Source organism: Oncorhynchus tshawytscha, linkage group LG06, assembly GCF_018296145.1.
Source record: "Oncorhynchus tshawytscha isolate Ot180627B linkage group LG06, Otsh_v2.0, whole genome shotgun sequence".
Taxonomy (NCBI): Eukaryota; Metazoa; Chordata; class Actinopteri; order Salmoniformes; family Salmonidae; genus Oncorhynchus; species Oncorhynchus tshawytscha.
The window spans coordinates 61584195-61602097 of NC_056434.1; the positions used below are offsets into that span (position 1 = coordinate 61584195).

At 41.9% G+C, this 17903-nt stretch overlaps 1 protein-coding gene across 2 annotated transcripts in view; it reads left to right on the top strand.

Moving 5' to 3' along the window:
* Nucleotides 1-2463: 2463 nt before the first annotated feature.
* Nucleotides 2464-17903, top strand: part of LOC112252831 (insulin-degrading enzyme) — a 47747-nt gene continuing 32307 nt past the window's right edge. For both annotated transcript variants that reach the window (XM_024424477.2, XM_024424478.2), the window contains exons 1-7: nt 2464-2605; nt 3595-3777; nt 4713-4920; nt 6867-7036; nt 8139-8261; nt 17300-17412; nt 17556-17718. In XM_024424477.2, coding sequence (XP_024280245.1) covers nt 3618-3777; nt 4713-4920; nt 6867-7036; nt 8139-8261; nt 17300-17412; nt 17556-17718 — 937 coding nt within the window. In that variant the 5' untranslated portion in view covers nt 2464-2605; nt 3595-3617. The remainder of the gene's footprint in view (nt 2606-3594; nt 3778-4712; nt 4921-6866; nt 7037-8138; nt 8262-17299; nt 17413-17555; nt 17719-17903) is intronic.

The following is a 17903-nucleotide window of genomic DNA, read 5'->3' on the forward strand; positions in this document are numbered from 1 at the left end:
TCCTGATTGACATGTGTACTATGGTGCATTGAGTTGGTTGGAACCTCTCGAGCGCGCTGACAATGAATAATGATTTATTTAAGATTGTCTTTGAGTGTCACCGTGTAAGAATTTCCATGACAGTGTCATTCCACGTTATTTGTTATATTAAACAAACCACCTGCACCTGCTTCTCGACTCCCAGCGTCTACGTTATATGATTAATCATATTTTATTTTAAATCTGTGGGGCTACATATCTAAATCTTTTCAGGGTACCTAAATCAAACTTAATGCTAAATTTTGTGTGCTCATCTCAAAATAGGTCTTCTGAACTGTAAAATTGTATTCTTCTCGGGTCCAACTTTTCGGGTCTAAAAGGTTTGACCCTCAATGAACCAGAGGGCAATCAGACCCGGCCTGAATGGCCCAGATCTTTACAAACAGTGGTTCCCAAACTTTTTATAGTCCCGTACCCTTTCAAACATTCAACCTCCAGCTGCGTACCCCCTCTAGCACCAGGGTAAGCGTACTCTCAAATATTGTTTTTTTACCATCATTGTAAGCCTGCCACACACACACTATACGATACATTTATTAAACATAAGAATGAGTGTGAGTTTTTGTCACAACCTGGCTCATGGGAAGTGACAAAGAGCTCTTATAGGACCAGGGCACAAATAATAACATAACCAGTAACCAATTTTGCTCTTTATTTAGCCATCTTACATATAAACACCTCCATCGGCAACTGGATCCTGGACTTCCTGATGGGCCGCCCCCAGGTGGTGAGGGTAGGTAGCAACACATCTGGAGCCCTCCAGGGGTGCGTGCTCAGTCCCCTCCTGTACTCTGTTCACCCACGACTGCATGGCCAGGCACCATCATTAAGTTTGCAGACGACACAACAGTGGTAGGCCTGATCACCGTCAACGATGAGACAGCCTATAGGGAGGAAGTCAGAGACCTGGCCGGGTGGTGCCAGAATAACAACCTATCCCTCAACGTAACCAAGACTAAGGAGATTATTGTGGACTACAGGAAAAGTAGGACCGAGCACGACCACATTCTGTTCCAAATTCTAAAGTGACAGTTCAGTGTGCTAAGGATATTGAAAATTCATCAATAACTGCATTGGGAATGACTTGGCTAGTCTCTTTGCATACAAGCACAACTGCTCCACTGAATGGAGAGTCTTTACTCTAGCTACCACTGTATACCGGTATATGTAATATTTATTATTTGTTTTAGTGTCATTTATGTGCGATGAACTGATGGTAGATGGGCACATTTGGAAAGAAGTGGATTCATCCAAACAGGCTGATTAATCGACTTTCTGATCTAAACATGACACATCCATGAAAACCATACTTGTCCACATGTTGTATGTGTTGACCTTTAAATTAATAGTATTGCATTTTAGTAAATACCCCTGATATTAAATAAATTTCACAATTCATTACCGATTACGTTAATCTCTGGCGTCGATGGCATTTGTCAAAATGCGTGCCTGGCTCTGCCCACCACCTTGCTTGTTCTGCCCACTATGACTCATTTGTTCCCATTGGCAACGACAGGCTGTGGTCTATCTTGGTTTAGTTGTACAAATCATTGGTAGAAAGACACTAAAACTGCTTCTCCAATAGAAATCCCAGATTACACCTGTAGGCAATATCATGGCGATGTTGGCTAGCAAAGCTCATGCGTAGAAACCAGACAAAGTGATATTAGGATATATAAGTTATCCTGTACGAGCTTTGTGCCAAATACATTACATTGTTGCAGGTGTCAAGCTTATAGGCATGTGGCAGCAGTGTGTATGAGTGAGGTTCCTAGATGTGAGAAGTGTGCAGAAGGGCATGAGACAAAGGAATGTGTAGCATTGGGGAAAGTTGTGGTATGTGTTAATTGTAGAGGTGCCCAAGTAGCTGGTGATCAGAAATGTCCAGTGCGAGAGAGGCAGGTTGAGGTTTCCAGGGTTAGAGTAGTGCAGAAGTTCTCATGTGTTGAGTTAGTGAAGAAAGTAGAGGAAGATGGGTCAAGGGGGAAGGATTCTGGGAGGAGTGGTGCGAGTAGCAGATCTGTACCAGTACAGAGGGATGGGCCAACAAGTGATATATGTTTTAGTAAGATTGGAGTTTTAGCATTTATAGCAATGGTTATAAACTGTACTGCAGGGAAGTAATGTAAGTAGCAGAAAATGTAGGTTGTGGTGGCAGCTGCAGAGAGGTATTTGTGTGTGGGAGACTTGACATCAGAAGGGTTACATTGTCTTAAGTGGCAACGTCCCTTCCTTTCAGGTTGTTGGCCTGAGGTAGGACTAAATAGATTTAAATAGTGGAGAAGGGTGCTGTTATTTTAGATTTTTTTTGTGAGTGTTGTGTTAGATTATGGTAGTGTATTTATTTATTTATGTGTTATTTTTTCAAGCAAAGTACTCCAGTCTAGTAGGTGGCAGTAATGAAACATTTCTTGGATGCCAACCGCCGTTAAAACCTATCGAAGAAGAAGTTCTCTCTGATTTTGTCTATCTGAAGTATGCCGCAATGTTTTAGTCGACCGGCCCAGTTATTAACGAGACAGCTTCTGGTTGCGGGGAATAGTTTGTACTTTAATCAACATTTTAAGTGAGTGTTAAATGTCAGATACTATTCACTTCAAAATTTCTCATGAAATTAGCAAATAATGAACCAGCTAACCGTAACGTTACTTAGCCACACATTGACAGCAGTAGCTAGCTTTGCTACCTAGCTAGCGCGAGCTGACTAAGCATTAGCAGGATAGCATTTATAGCTATCTCCGTAACACAAGGCAGAAAATTATCTTTAATAGCTAGCTAACCAAGGAAATATATATTTATAACCAGCCAGTCTAGCTACCTCGCCTGGGTGTACCAGATACGCACACATTCTAGCTAGCCTAGGAATCATGCTAGCCAGTTAATGAGATTAATCTCTGCTGGCGTCACCCCGCTATCCCAGTGCGGCTAATTTGCAAACTCAAACCAGCCTAGGAAAAATACACTCGTGCTTTGAACAAAGTATCTTAGCTTGTAGTAAACCAGTAGCTAGCTATTATAACTCATATGAGTTGTTTACTTGGTGTACAGAGCTGTTAAACGGTAAATTGTTAATTTATTGAGGCGTGTGGTTAGTAACGTTAATCCATGTGTTTGCTATTGTTTTCATAGTGGACTGGTTGATACACCCAGATATTTTAAAACTTATTTCCAGGTCAACCTATTCAATTCTGCATATCTGCCTGTTGAATTCATTGTTTATTTTCAATGTATTTCTAAAAATCACCGACGCGCTCGTGTGCACAGTACTATCGGTCCGCTGTTGACTGAATGCTGGCGCCTGCTCAGCCTATGAAGGGCAGTCAATCCTCCACCTTGATTCTTGATTGAGGGCACTGCCAATTTGGGATCTAAATATGACACTTCAGTTTGGGAAGTCCATCCACATTGCTTCACTCAGAATGCTCGCCAATATACTCCCCCCCTTTTATGTTAAAAAAGAAAAATCATTGTAACTTCCACCTGTCTGTAGATTGCTTGTCTAGTCAAATTATAAATAGTGGGTAAAATAATAAGATTATGCCCTGTGCTGTACAGGCTTGTCGTCTCTGCCCCTCAGAATGACAGACCCTGCCATGAAGAGGGTGGTCAGTGAGATCGTCCGCTCTCCAGAGGACAAACGGGTCTACAGGGGTCTAGAGTTCACCAATGGCCTGAAGGCCGTGCTCATCAGTGACCCCACCACAGACAAGTCCTCAGCAGGGCTGGACGTCAACATAGGTGCAGTATTCACCACCTCTAGCCTAGCCTTCAGGCAGTCTCCCAGCCATATTCTTACTGGTCTCCCTCTTTCATTAGTTTTCTACAGGTGTCTCCACCCCTCTATACTCCTCCCATAGCAAACCCAATCTCTCCTTAAATGTTACCTCTTTCTGTCTTTATTTGTTTCAACCCCTGTTAACATGGTCTCTGGTATTCGTGTAAAATGTTATGCTTCCATTTCTCTTTTTCACTCCTAGTTTATTTCTCACAGGTCCACATTGAAGAGTATCCTTTTATAGCACTCTCTTTCTGTCTGTTTTTCTCCCTTAATTTAAAAACATGCTCTGGTACAATTTTTTAAACCTCCTGCTTTGAGCTGGATGTGTCAATGTGTAGTTCGTACGTGCAGAATTACTGTTTTACCTCAATTAGCCACGAAATCCCTAGTTTGAAAGCGACTTTTCTTGAAGCTGTGCTGTGCCCTAAATTTCCTGCAACATGGGCCAGCTCCCTACCAATTCAAGTTCTCGCCAATGAGCTTCAGCCCCTCGCATTTAAGTGACAGCTAGCAAGAGGCCTGCCCAGCATTAGCCAATGAGGTTGCAGGCTGGGCCCAATGGCTAAGTGGACACAGCAGAGAGAGCGCAATGATGTGCACATATGTGACACAGTACACAATTTTCACAGACCACTTTTGGCTCGTGTGTGTGCTACTTTCAGAACTACTGGTTAAAAATTATACAAAAGTACCACAATCTCTTTAACAGGATTTGAACTATGCCAGCCTGAAAGCTTGAATCCTTTAGTGTCTTTGTGGTTAAAAACAGCATCTCTCCAGTGTTATGGCTGCCAGCAGCTTAACATCACATTACGTTGTTTTACTTTATGCGCAGCAGTGTGTGGAAGCAAATAAACATACTAATTACCTGTTCGACACATGTCTGCAACCTCAGGTTCTTTGTCGGACCCAGGGAACATATCAGGCATTGCCCACTTCTGCGAACACATGCTGTTCTTGGGCACAGAGAAGTACCCCAAGGAGAATGAGTACAGCCAGTTTCTCAGTGAGCATGCTGGCAGCTCCAATGCCTTCACCAGCGGCGAGCACACCAACTACTACTTTGACGTATCCCATGAGCACCTGGAGGGAGCACTAGACAGGTTGGTACATTAGGGCACAATGTAGACATGGACTTTTTGCAACATGGACTTTACTTATTGGACAACAAGCGTTTCTTATTGGACAAGTTCAGCTAGCCCTTCCCCTTTTTGTTTCCTTTCTTCCGTTAGGTGCTTTTTGAATATGACCCAGGTTATGGCATAGAAATTCTCCCATGACTCTCCCATTTTGACAGATTGGATGTGCCACTGTAACCCGATTAGGCTGTCTGTGTGAAATATTATGCTTTTCCTTATGACTATCCAATTTATGTTGCTGTAAAATCCCTCCCAAACTGGACTGGCCTTTAGTTGGCAGAGAAGTGGTATAAAATAAGTTTTCTTTACATACTCAACTGAGCCGTCTGTTGTTTTTCGATGTTGAATAATGAACTACTCAGGTTCTATAGAGCCACATGACGTGTGTAGACTAAGTGGGTGTTCTCTAAATATTAATATGGGATCCATCCCCTGGGTCTACCTGAGGTGCGTTCAGTTTGCCTGAACTTGTGCAATGTTACGCAACAGTTTGTACCGAACAACACGTTTTCCCAATAACGTTTTTGTACGTTCTTGAACCGACTTTGAGGTATGTTTGCGCGTGTTTGGTGGGTGTGGCAAGGTGTGGCTGTAGCAACGAGTGACAACGTATTTAAATGGCCGAGTTAATGCTGTCAGCGTTCTACAACCCAACCCCCTCCCAGTTTTTCAATTGGTTGTTCAGTGCAGCACCGTTTCCGTTCAATTGAACGTTCCAGAACGTTAAAAAAACGTACTGAACACAGCACAGGCGTTAATCCCAGAGAGCCACCAGGACACGAGTCTCCAGTTACCAGTTCCAGTGTCAATTTCACCCCTACCAGTACCTGAGACCTCAAGGGTGGAATTGGTTTCTTTAGCTCTCACATCTTAACTAGACGTGGGTAAGTTGGAAGGGTTACTGTTAGAATACAAACCATTGGATGGGGAAGCTTCAGGTTTACTAAGGGTCCCCGTCTTGAATGATGAGGCCTTTTTTAGAACACGCGCCTTTCCTCAGTCCATAAAGACAACTGTGTTACCTAAATTATGTGTTTTGGATAGAGTACTAGTGTATCCTCTAGCTGTAGATTTGGGTTAAGCTTACCCACTTTGTAATAATATTGCCTAGGAAGCACCTGTTCAAGCCTCATAGTTTCTCATCCTAATAGTGCCATAGTGCTGCTGGTAATGCATGAAAACCATCTGGACAGCAATTCATTTCATTATTTATTAGGCTTTCTCTTTTCAAACGCTCATGAACGTAATGGAAAACTGGAGTCTGTGATCTGGGTTTTGGAAGCCATTTTTCAATCCATATCATGAACCTTCAGAAAATAGTGCTACAAATGAAGGATGGTTGTTGAAAATGGGTGTATGGGGCTACCATAATAGTTTTTACAGGTGGAGAATGCCATTTGAATATATAATTGGACAACTTGCTTGTGTGACATCTCAGATTTCTGCTTCATCCAGCTACGTATGTTGATGATCTGTAGCTGCAGGCTGTGCAAACCTAGCTGCGGATGGCATTTACTTTGGCCAATTCACTTAATTGCAGTCGTTCTGCTCTGCATGGCAGTTGATCTTGCTCAGTGGCATTCAAATAGCTTTGCATACAGGTCTGTCAAATGTCACTGCTGTCTATTGAGTCTGCAGACGAAAAGTATACATCTGAATTCAGACAGTAGGATTTTCCACATTTTACTGTAGTCAAAAACTTCTGGTCTGGAACCATAAATAGCGCACACACACACCTAATACACCTTTTGCACAGTCATCACCTGAAGTGCTTCACCAGAACAATCAAGTTAATTTTCAAAAGAAATTCATCCAATGACCCCAGTGTTCTAATCTAAATAGCCTATTCTGTTTTTGCTTAGTATACATGTTAACTTGTTAAATTAATGTATTGTCCTGTATGTATCTAGGTTTGCTCAGTTCTTCCTGTGCCCGTTGTTTGACGAGAGCTGTAAGGACCGTGAGGTAAACGCTGTGGACTCCGAGCATGAGAAGAACCTGATGAATGATGCCTGGAGGCTGTTCCAGCTGGAGAAGGCCACTGGCAACCCCAACCACCCGTTCAGCAAATTTGGGACCGGTAAAAACCTCACGCCACCTTACATACTATAGACAGGGGTCAACCCAACCCAGCTAGTATCAACCCACGGTCATGTTCGTTAGGCACAAAATGGAATACAACAAACTGAAACAGGACTGAAAATGGAGGAACTACCAGGACTTCCTCTTCCGTTGCAAAACATTTAGGTACAGTTTTCCCGTTATGAACATGACCCGGCAGTCCTGTTTAAAACAACTCAATTCCTCTCTGCCTTTAATGTGCTGACTCTTTCTCTCTCTGATTGTGTTCTCATATGATTAGACTTAGAGTTGCTCCCAGGCAAGAAGAGCCAGCTGGTGGCAGTGTTGAGTTATATAAGTTTTATTTTCAGCTTATAACAGAAACTGGAAGAGCTCGGGCCAAAACACTCAATAATAAGCGAATGTCGGAGACAAACACAGCCATGACAGCCTTCACAAAAACATCAATTTCTTAGAAATGCCTAAAGGGATACTTCAACACATACATTTTCACATGTATACACTATGGTGCTGGAGATTATTAATATTTTGACCATGAAGTGGTGAAGGGTCCCTTTCACAGTTTCAATCTCTCCAGATGTTCTAGATGTTGTGTGGCTCTGTTATTTGTTTTAGCATAGGGAAATGCCCACCAGCTAGCCTGCCACAGATGAAGTGCTAGATTTGGGCTGTGGTTGTGTAGGCTAATTAGTAAAGTGCTAGCCCATAGAGGACAGAAAAGTGGTCAGTCTGTCACTGGGGGCCTTAGTCAAAATTGAAATTTCATCACTGTTGGGATTTATTTCGTTCACCCATTGGTTTTCTTAGAACAAGCTTGTTTTCCTTATAAGTGGATGTATTCTCCCTCCCACTGTGGACTGTTTCATAAAGTCCTCTTTGATGACATTCTGGCATTTTACAAATTGATTTGATGCTTTGATGTCCTCATTTTTGCCACTGACACTTTCTTTTCTTTTTTTCTTCAACACATCATATGACGATAAAGACCCTAGTGTTTTGTCCATTTAGATCAAGCACTCACTGCATTGTACATATATTACAAAAACATTAATGGATGCATTGACTAGCTTTTTAAGAATTATATCTGGATGATTTTTCAGGTAACAAGTTGACTCTGGAGACCAGGCCATCCAAGGATGGGATCAACATCCGCCAGGAGCTCCTGAAGTTCCATTCCACCTACTACTCCTCCAATCTCATGGGACTGTGTGTGCTCGGAAGAGGTAAGGGTGTGTTGTGTGTATGGTGTTAGCCGGTGTGTTCGTGTACGCGCCAACGTCCACATATGTAACAAAGTACTTTGGTAAAAATACTAAAGTTTTTTTTGTTGGGGTATCTGTACTTTACTTTACTATTTATATTTTTGACAACTCTTACTTTTACTTCACTACATTCCTAAAGAAAATGATGTACTTTTTACTCCATACTTTTCCCCTGACACCCAAAAGTAGTAGTTACATTTTGAATGCTTAGCAGGACAGGGAAATTGTTCAATTCACACATTTATCAAGAGAATATCCCTAGTCATCCCTACTACCTCTGATCTGGCGGACTCACTAAACACATGCTTCATTTGTAAATTATGTTTGCGTGTTGGAGCGTACACCTAGCTATCCGTAAATAGAAAATGGTGCCGTCTGGTTTGCTTAATATAAGGAATTTGAAATGATTTACACTTTTACTTTCGATACTTAAGTTTATTTAAAACGAAATACTTTGACTTACTCAAGTAGGATTTTACTGGATGACTTTCACTTTTACTTGAGTCCTTTTCTATTAGGGTATCTTTACTTTTACTCAAGTATTACAATTGTCAGTGGTGGAAAAAGTATCCAATCAGAGAGTTGCTGCTTGGATCAGAGATCTTAAGCTGGTTTATATGGAGGAAATAACCTGTCAGCTATACAGAGCTAAAAGCTCTCACATCCTCTCTTAGGTCACACTAAAAGCTAGGAAGTGCTTTTCTAAACACTCCTCTCCTGTAACTGTCTGGGACTGAGCCCCCAAAACACTCAGCCAAGTCCTGCAGTCATCTGTTTGCTCAGCTGTTTGAACTAAAACTTCCAACTAAAAGTATGGGTCTTATATCACTTATTATTGTGGGGCTATAGCGCCTACCTAGCTCAAATTCTAGATGTCAGATTAAAACGAGACTATAGCAAAGTATTGTACGAATATTATTTATTTTATTTCACCTTTAATTAACCAGGTAGGCTAGTTGTTCTCATTTACAACTGCGACCTGGCCAAGAATAAATGTAACAGTACAGCTTCCATCCCTCTCCTCGCCCCTACCTGGGCTCGAACCAGGGACCCTCTGCACACATCGACAACAGCAACCCTCGAAGCATCGTTGCCCATCGCTCCACAAAAGCCGCGGCCCTTGCAGAGCAAGGGGAACAACTACTTCAAGGTCTGTGCGAGTGATGTCACCGATTTGAAATGCTATTAGCGTGCACACCGCTAACTAGCTAGCCATTTCACATCGGTTACATAAAGCAAAGCAGTTCGACACATACAACACAGAGTTACACATGGAATAAACAAACAGTCAATAATACAGTAGAAAAAATCTATGCAAATGAGGTAAGATAAGGGAGGTAAGGCAATAAATAGGCCATGGTGGCGAAGTAATTACAATATACCAATTAAACACTGGAGTGATTGATGGGCAGAAACTGCTCCTCCAATAGAAATCCCAGATCATGCTTGTAGGCAATGTCATGGTGACGTTGGCTAGCTAAGCTTATGCGCAGAAATACCTCATCGGATCTTACGGTCTTCTCGCAGCGAACTGTGCATGTGCCGCCATCAAATCAAAAGCACTCCTTCGATATGAAGTTGTTTTTGTCAAATGAAAACATCTCTTTCAGAAGGATGTAGAAATAACATGTTAATCTACTTAAGTCATTGGCTCGACTCTAGGTTGTGTCTTTACATTTGAAGAAAATGAACAACTCAGGAAGAATGTTTAACTTCTCATTCCGGACCAGACCAAATCTGAACCACTTATAGGCTGGACCGGAGTTAGCTGTTCTACGAGTGGTCTGAGGCAGTCGGTAAATCATTTTTTTTTTTCAAGTGCAACTTTAGTAACAATGGTTTTGTGGAAACGGCTCTGAGATTTAACGAAGCGCCTATGAAGGTTCTAACGATGAACTTAGCCTTAAGATGATTTTGGGAAACCAGGCCCTGGACAATAAATTGTGACAAAACACATCCATTTAAAAATATACATATTTTTAAGTGAAAATTTAATTTTTTGAGGACACTTTTTGCATGTGGAAATGTTGTATAATCACCTTCCGGTGAGAGGTAGGCATTGGTCTGAAACCGGAAAGCATTCAAACCTTCTCAAACAGCCTAATTTATATTCTTCAGAGGAATCATGGACTTTACAGTGTCCTGCTATTAAAATGTGTATGCATGTGTGTATATATACACTGCTCAAAATTTTTTATGGAATGCAAATAAACACATCCTAGATCTGAATGAAATATTCTTATTAAATACTTTTTTCTTTACATAGTTGAATGTGCTGACCACAATCACACACAAATTATCAATGGAAATCAAATTTATCAACCCATGGAGGTCTGGATTTGGAGTCACACTCAAAATTAAAATGTGGAAAACCACACTACAGGCTGATCCAACTTTGATGTAATGTCCTTAAAACAAGTCAAAATGAGGCTCAGTAGTGTGTGGCCTCCACGTGCCTGTATGACCTCCCTACAACGCCTGGGCATGCTCCTGATGAGGTGGCGGATGGTCTCCTGAGGGATCTCCTCTCAGACATGGACTAAAGCATCCGCCAACTCCTGGACAGTCTGTGGTGGATGGAGCGAGACATGATGTCCGAGATGTGCTCAATTGGATTCAGGTCTAGGGAACGGGCGGGCCAGTCCATAGCATCAATGCCTTCCTCTTGCAGGGACTGCTGACACACTCCAGCCACATGAGGTCTAGCATTGTCTTGCATTAGGAGGAACCCAGGGCCAACCGCACCAGCATATGGTCTCACAAGGGGTCTGAGGATCTTATCTCGGTACCCAATGGCAGTCAGGCTACCTCTGGCGAGCACATGGCTGTGCAGCCCCCCAAAGAAATGCCAGCCCACACCATGACTGACCCACCGCCAAACCGGTCATGCTGGAGGATGTTGCAGGCAGCAGAACGTTCTCCACGGCGTCTCCAGACTCTCACGTCTTTCACGTGCTCAGTGTGAACCTGCTTTCATCTGTGAAGAGCACAGGGCGCCAGTGGCGAATTTGCCAATCTTGGTGTTCTCTGGCAAATGCCAAACGTCCTGCACGGTGTTGGGCTGTAAGCACAACCCCCACCTGTGGACGTCGGGCCCTCATACCACCCTCATGGAGTCTGTTTCTGACCGTTTGAGCAGACACATGCACATTTGTGGCCTGCTGGAGGTCATTTGCAGGGCTCTGGCAGTGCTCCTCCTGCTCCTCCTTGCACAAAGGCGGAGGTAGCGGTCCTGCTGCTGGGTTGTTGCCCTCCTACGTCCTCCTCCACGTCTCCTGATGTACTGGCCTGTCTCCTGGTAGCGCCTCCATGCTCTGGACACTACGCTGACAGACACAGCATACCTTCTTGCCACAGCTCGCATTGATGTGCCATCCTGGATGAGCTGCACTTCCTGAGCCACTTGTGTGGGTTGTAGACTCCGTCTCATGCTACCACTTGAGTGAAAGCACCGCCAGCATTCAAAAGTGACCAAAACATCAGCCAGGAAGCATAGGAACTGAGAAGTGGTCTGTGGTTATCACCTACAGAACCACTCCATTATTAGGGGTGTCTTGCTAATTGCCTATAATTTCCACCTGTTGTCTATTCCATTTGCACAACAGCATGTGAAGTTTATTGTCAATCAGTGTTGCTTCCTAAGTGGACAGTTTGATTTCACAGAAGTGTGATTAACTTGGAGTAACATTGTGTTGTTTAAATGTTCCCTTGATTTTTTTTAAGCAGTGTATGTGTTTTTAGATATAGGCCAATTGTAAATGTGTATTGTAGTGTCACCTTTATTGCAAAAAGAATTAGAAATACACACAACTTAAGCTACATATTCATTTGAGTGAGGTAATGAACTGCCCATTGATCAGCACAGCAATTGATAAAACAGGATCATGTTTGCAAAACGTGTTTCTGAGCATATGTCAATATTATACAGGTAAGCTAACGATTACAGAAATGAGGAATGGAGGGAGACAGGCTCTATATACCTCTATGTGTGACTGTCCAACACACCACCACCTGTTATTATGTTGGGCACCTACTGACCCAAAAAATATGTTATGAAATAGTTTTTTCTCAATGACATGTATTGCTAAAAAGATTTAAGGAAGTACAGGCAGGCACCACATTACAACAAGACAAAATGCCTCAATCAATCATGATGGTCTTATAAAGTATAAAAGCAAAGCTTGCTTTCATATAATTTAAAAACAGCTTGAAAAGGGTAGTAGAATGGGACTAGTGTGGCATTTGTGTGAGGAATCCAATACTTTAACTTACAAATCACATTATTGTGGAAGCACCTCTAAGAATATTAATTAGGTTGTTTGAGAAGGTTTAAATCCTAAGCAACCTGCCTACACATTGTTTTCAATTACAATACCAACATAGATACTGTAGTAGGTCAAAGCTGTCTGCTGGAAAACCTTGGTAGAGCATGGGTGGAGTAGGCGTTGTGGAGCTCATGTGAATTTCCTTTATTGTTCGGCATCAGACCACTGCCTACTTCTTCCAAACAAAAATCTTTGGTTCCCCCTGGGTGCACTTTTTGTTTTTTTTCCCCCCTAGTACTACACATCTGATTCAAATAATCAAAGCTTGGTGATTTGAATCAGCTGTGTAGTGCTAGGCCAAAAAACAAAATGAGTTTGGGAAACCCTGTCTTCGAATGTAATACAGTACATTTCAGTCTAAGCAGGGATCAGGACCAAAGAGAATAATTGAAATAAGACGTCTACTTTCACAGTTGCAGTTATTTCCCCTTTAATACTGTGTCCCCACCAGCCCCAGTAAAAAAATCCCGAATAACCCTTGTTCACCTTTCCAATTCTGTGAGCCACAGACGAGCCATGATCCAACGAGTCACTGGGGATACAGTAGGCTGTGTCACTGGTGTGTCCATTACCAGTTGAAATGGTCCATTTAGTGACACCATGTCCTCTATAGTGAAATTAAATGGGCTTGTACTTGGCAGCTGGGTTTACAATGGCATGACTTCATTAATGGCTTTCACAGCTACACGGTTGATAGTGTCTGGGCACATTTTGCTAGCATTATTGACCACTCTTGTTACTGTACAAGATTCCAAACCTAACTTACAGGATGGAAACAGTGCTTCATCTACAAGCAATTAAATGCTACATAACAGTTACAGTATACTGTTGAAGTCGGAAGTTTACATGCACTTAGGTTGGAGTTATTAATTCGTTTTTCAACTACTCCAAAAATGTCTTGTTAACAAACTATAGTTTTGGCAAGTTGGCTAGGACATCTATTTTGTGCATGACACAAGGAATTTTTCCCAACAATTGTTTACAGACAGATTATTTCACTTATTCACTGTATCATAATTCCAGTGGGTCAGAAGTTTACATACACTAAGTTGACTGCATTTAAACAGCTTGGAAAATTCCAGAAAATGATAGGCTTCTGATAGGCTAATTGACATAATTTGAGTCAATTGGAGGTGTACCTGTGGATGTATTTTTTTTATTTTACCCCCTTTTTCTCCCCAATTACGTGGTATCCAATTGTTAGTCGTTATTGTCTTGTCTCATCGCTACAACTCCTGTACGGGCTCGGGAGAGACGAAGGTCGAGAGCCATGCGTCCTCCGAAACACAACCCAAGACCTCAGAAAAACAACTCTAGGCCTCCACAAGTCTGGTTCATCCTTGGGAGCAATTTCCTAACGCCTGAAGGTACCACCTTCATCTGTACAAACAATAGTACGCAAGTATAAACACCATGGGTGTCACGTCCTGACCGTAGTCATGTTTTCTGTATTATTTTGGTCAGGTCAGGGTGTGACGAGGGTGGGTATGTGTTTTTGTTCTGTCTAGGGTTTTTGTATGTTTTTTTCTAGTCTAGGGGTTTATATGTCTATGGTTGCCAAGATTGGTTTTCAATCAGAGGCAGCTGTTTATCGTCGTCTCTGATTGGGGACCATATTTCGGGAGCCATATTCATTGGGTATTTTGTGGGATATTGTCTGTGTAGTTGCCTGTGTCTACACTCGGTTTATATAGCGTCACGTTCGTTTTGTTATTTTGTAAGTTTGTTTAGTGTTTCTTCATTTTAATTAAAGAGTATGTATTCGTATCACGCTGCGCCTTGGTCTCCTCCTTACGACGAACGTGACAGTGGGATCGCGCAGCCGTCATACCGCTCTTGAAGGAGACGCGTTCTGTCTCCTAGAGATGAACGTACTTTGGTTCGAAAAGTGCAAATCAATCCCAAGACAACAGCAAAGGACCTGGGGAAGATGCTGGAGGAAACGGGTACAAAAGTATATATATACACAGTAAAACGAGTCCTATATCGACATAATCTGAAAGGCCGCTCAGCAAGGAAGAAGCCACTGCTCCAAAACCGTCATAAAAATTCAAAAAAGCCACACTATGGTTTGCAACAGCACATGGGGATAAAGATCATACTTTTTGGAGAAATGTCCTCTGGTCTGATGAAACAAAAATAGAACTGTTTGGCCATAATGACCATCGTTATGTTTGGAGGAAAAAGGGGGATGCTTGCTAGCCGAAGAACACCATCCCAACCGTGAAGCACGGGGGTGGCAGCATTATGTTGTGGGGGTGCTTTGCTGCAGGAGGGACTAGTGCACTTCACAAAATAGATGGCATCATGAGGCAGGAAAATGATGTGGATATATTGAAGCAACATCTCAAGACATCAGTCAGGAAGTTAAAGCTTGGTCGCAAATGGGTCTTCCAAATGGACAATGACCCCAAGCATACTTCCAAAGTTGTGGCAAAACGGCTTAAGGACAACAAAGTCAAGGTCAATGGCAGTCAATGGCCGTCACAAAGCCCTGACCTCAATCCTATAGAAAATTTGTGGGCAGAACTGAAAATGAGTGTGCGAGCCAGGAGGACTACAAACCTGATTCAGTTACACCAGCTCTGTCAGGGGTGAATTTTGGCCCATTCCTCAACTTATTGTGGGAAGCTTGTGGAAGGCTACCTGTAACGTTTGACCCAAGCTAAACAATTTAAAGGCAATGCTACCAAATACTAATTTAGTGTATGTAATCTTCTGACCCATTGGGAATGTGACGAAATAATGAAAAGCTGAAATAAATCCTTCTCTTATTCTGACATTTCACATTCTTAAAATAAAGTTGTAATCCTATGTAGAGGTCAACCGATTATGATTTTTCAACGCCGATACCGATTATTAGAGGACCTAAAAAAGTCAATGCCGACTAATCGGCCAATTTTATTTTTTTAAAATGTACATTTATTTATTTGTAATAATGACAATTACAACAATACTGAATGAACACTTATTTTAACTTAGTATTATACATCAATAAAATCAATTTAGCCTCAAGTAAATAATTAAACATGTTCAATTTGGTTTAAATAATGCAAAAACAAAGTGTTGGAGAAGAAAGTAAAAGTGCAATATATGCCATGTAAGAAAGCTAACGTTTTAAGTTCCTTGCTCAGAACATGAGAACATATGAAAGCTGGTGGTTCCTTTTAACATGAGTCTTCAATATTCCCAGGTAAAGAAGTTTTAGGTTGTAGTTATTATAGGAATTATAGAACTATTTCTCTCTATACCACTTTGTATTTCATTAACCTTTGACTATTGGATGTTCTTATAGGCACTTTAGTATTGCCAGTGTAACAGTATAGCTTCCGTCCCTCTCCTCGCCCCTACCTGGGCTCAAACCAGGACACACATCGACAACAGCCACCCTCGAAGCAGCTAGCCATTTCACATCGGTTACACAAGCCTAATCTCGGGAGTAGATAGGCTTGAAGTCATAAACAGCGCAATGCTTGACGCACAATGAAGAGCTGCTGGCAAAACGCACGAAAGTGCTGTTTGAATGAATGTTTACGCGCCTGCATCTGCCCACCACCACTGCTCTATCAAATCATAGACTTAGTTATAGCATGATAACACACAGAAATACGAGCCTTAGGTCATTAATATGGTCGAATCCGGAAACTATCATCTTGAAAACAAGACGTTTATTACTTCAGTGAAATATGGAACCGTTCCATATTTTGTCTAACGAGTGGCATCCATAAGTCTAAATATTCCTGTTACATTGCACAACCTTCAATGTTATGTCATAATTACGTAAAATTCTGTCAAGTTAGGCGGGCCAAACTGTTGCATATACACAGACTCTGCGTGCAATGAACGCAAGAGAAGTTATACAATTTCACCTGGTTAATATTGCCTGCTAACCTGGATTTCTTTTAGCTAAATATGCAGGTTTAAAAATATATACTTCTGTGTATTGATTTTAAGAAAGGCATTGATGTTCATGGTTAGGTACACATTGGAGCAACGATACGCACCGCATCGATTATATGCAACGCAGGACACGCTCGATAAACTAGTAATATCATCAACCATGTGTAGTTAACTAGTGATTATGATTGATTGTTTTTTATAAGATAAGTTTAATGCTAGCTAGCAACTTACCTTGGCTTACTGCATTCGCGTAACAGGCAGTCTCCTCGTGGAGTGCAATGAGAGGCAGGTGGTTAGAGCGTTGGATTAGTTAACTGTAGGGTTGCAAGATTGAATCCCCCGAGCTGACAAGGTAAAAATCTGTCGTTCTGCCCCTGAACAAGGCAGTTAACCTACCGTTCCTAGGCCGTCATTGAAAATAAGAATGTGTTCTTAACTGACTTGCCTAGTTAAATAAAGATTAAATAAAGGTGTAAAAAAATAAAAGATCTGCCAAATCAGTGTCCAAAAATACAGATTTCCGATTGTTATGAAAACTTGAAATCAGCCCTAATTAATCGTCCATTCCGATTTAATCGGTCAACCTCTAATCCTAACTGACCTAAGACAGGGAATTGTGAAAAACTGAGTTTAAATGTGTTTGGCTAAGGTGTATGTAAACTTCCGACTTCAATTGTATTTGAAGTGTTTTGTCATTTGAAATGTTTGAGTATGAATCCAGGAAGATTGAGTATCTTAATAAATGAAACTAATCTCGCCCTTTTTCTCATTCAGAGTCATTAGATGAGCTCACCACCATGGTGGTCAAGCTGTTTGCCGAAGTGGAGAACAAGAATGTGCCTATCCCCGAGTTCCCCAACCACCCCTTCCAGGAGGAGCATCTCAAGGTGAGCTCCTTAGTTTCTCCCTCCAAGACACAAATAATTATATGGATACACAATCAAATACATCATCCCATGTAAAAGTTGTGCTTCTGAGGTACTTTTTGTTTTCTCAATTCAAATATCTCATCCCTAATTTTCCTTCATAGCAATTCTACAAAGTGGTGCCTATCAAGGACATTAGGAACCTGTATGTGACGTTCCCTATCCCAGACCTGCAGAAGTACTACAAGTCCAACCCAGGCCACTATCTGGGCCACCTGATAGGCCACGAGGGCCCAGGGAGCCTGCTGTCTGAGCTCAAATCCAAAGGTAGGCCAGAGGGTTATGATTAAGAGAATCTCCATTTTAATATTTAGGGCTTGATAGAATGGTAGAAACTCTTCTGCAAACTGAGTACTCAGTTCTGCCATCTCTGGTCTCTTGGACCTCCCACTACGGGAGGGTAGCTCCCGCTCAGCCCAGTCAAAGCTCTTCTCGGTCCTGGAACCCAATGC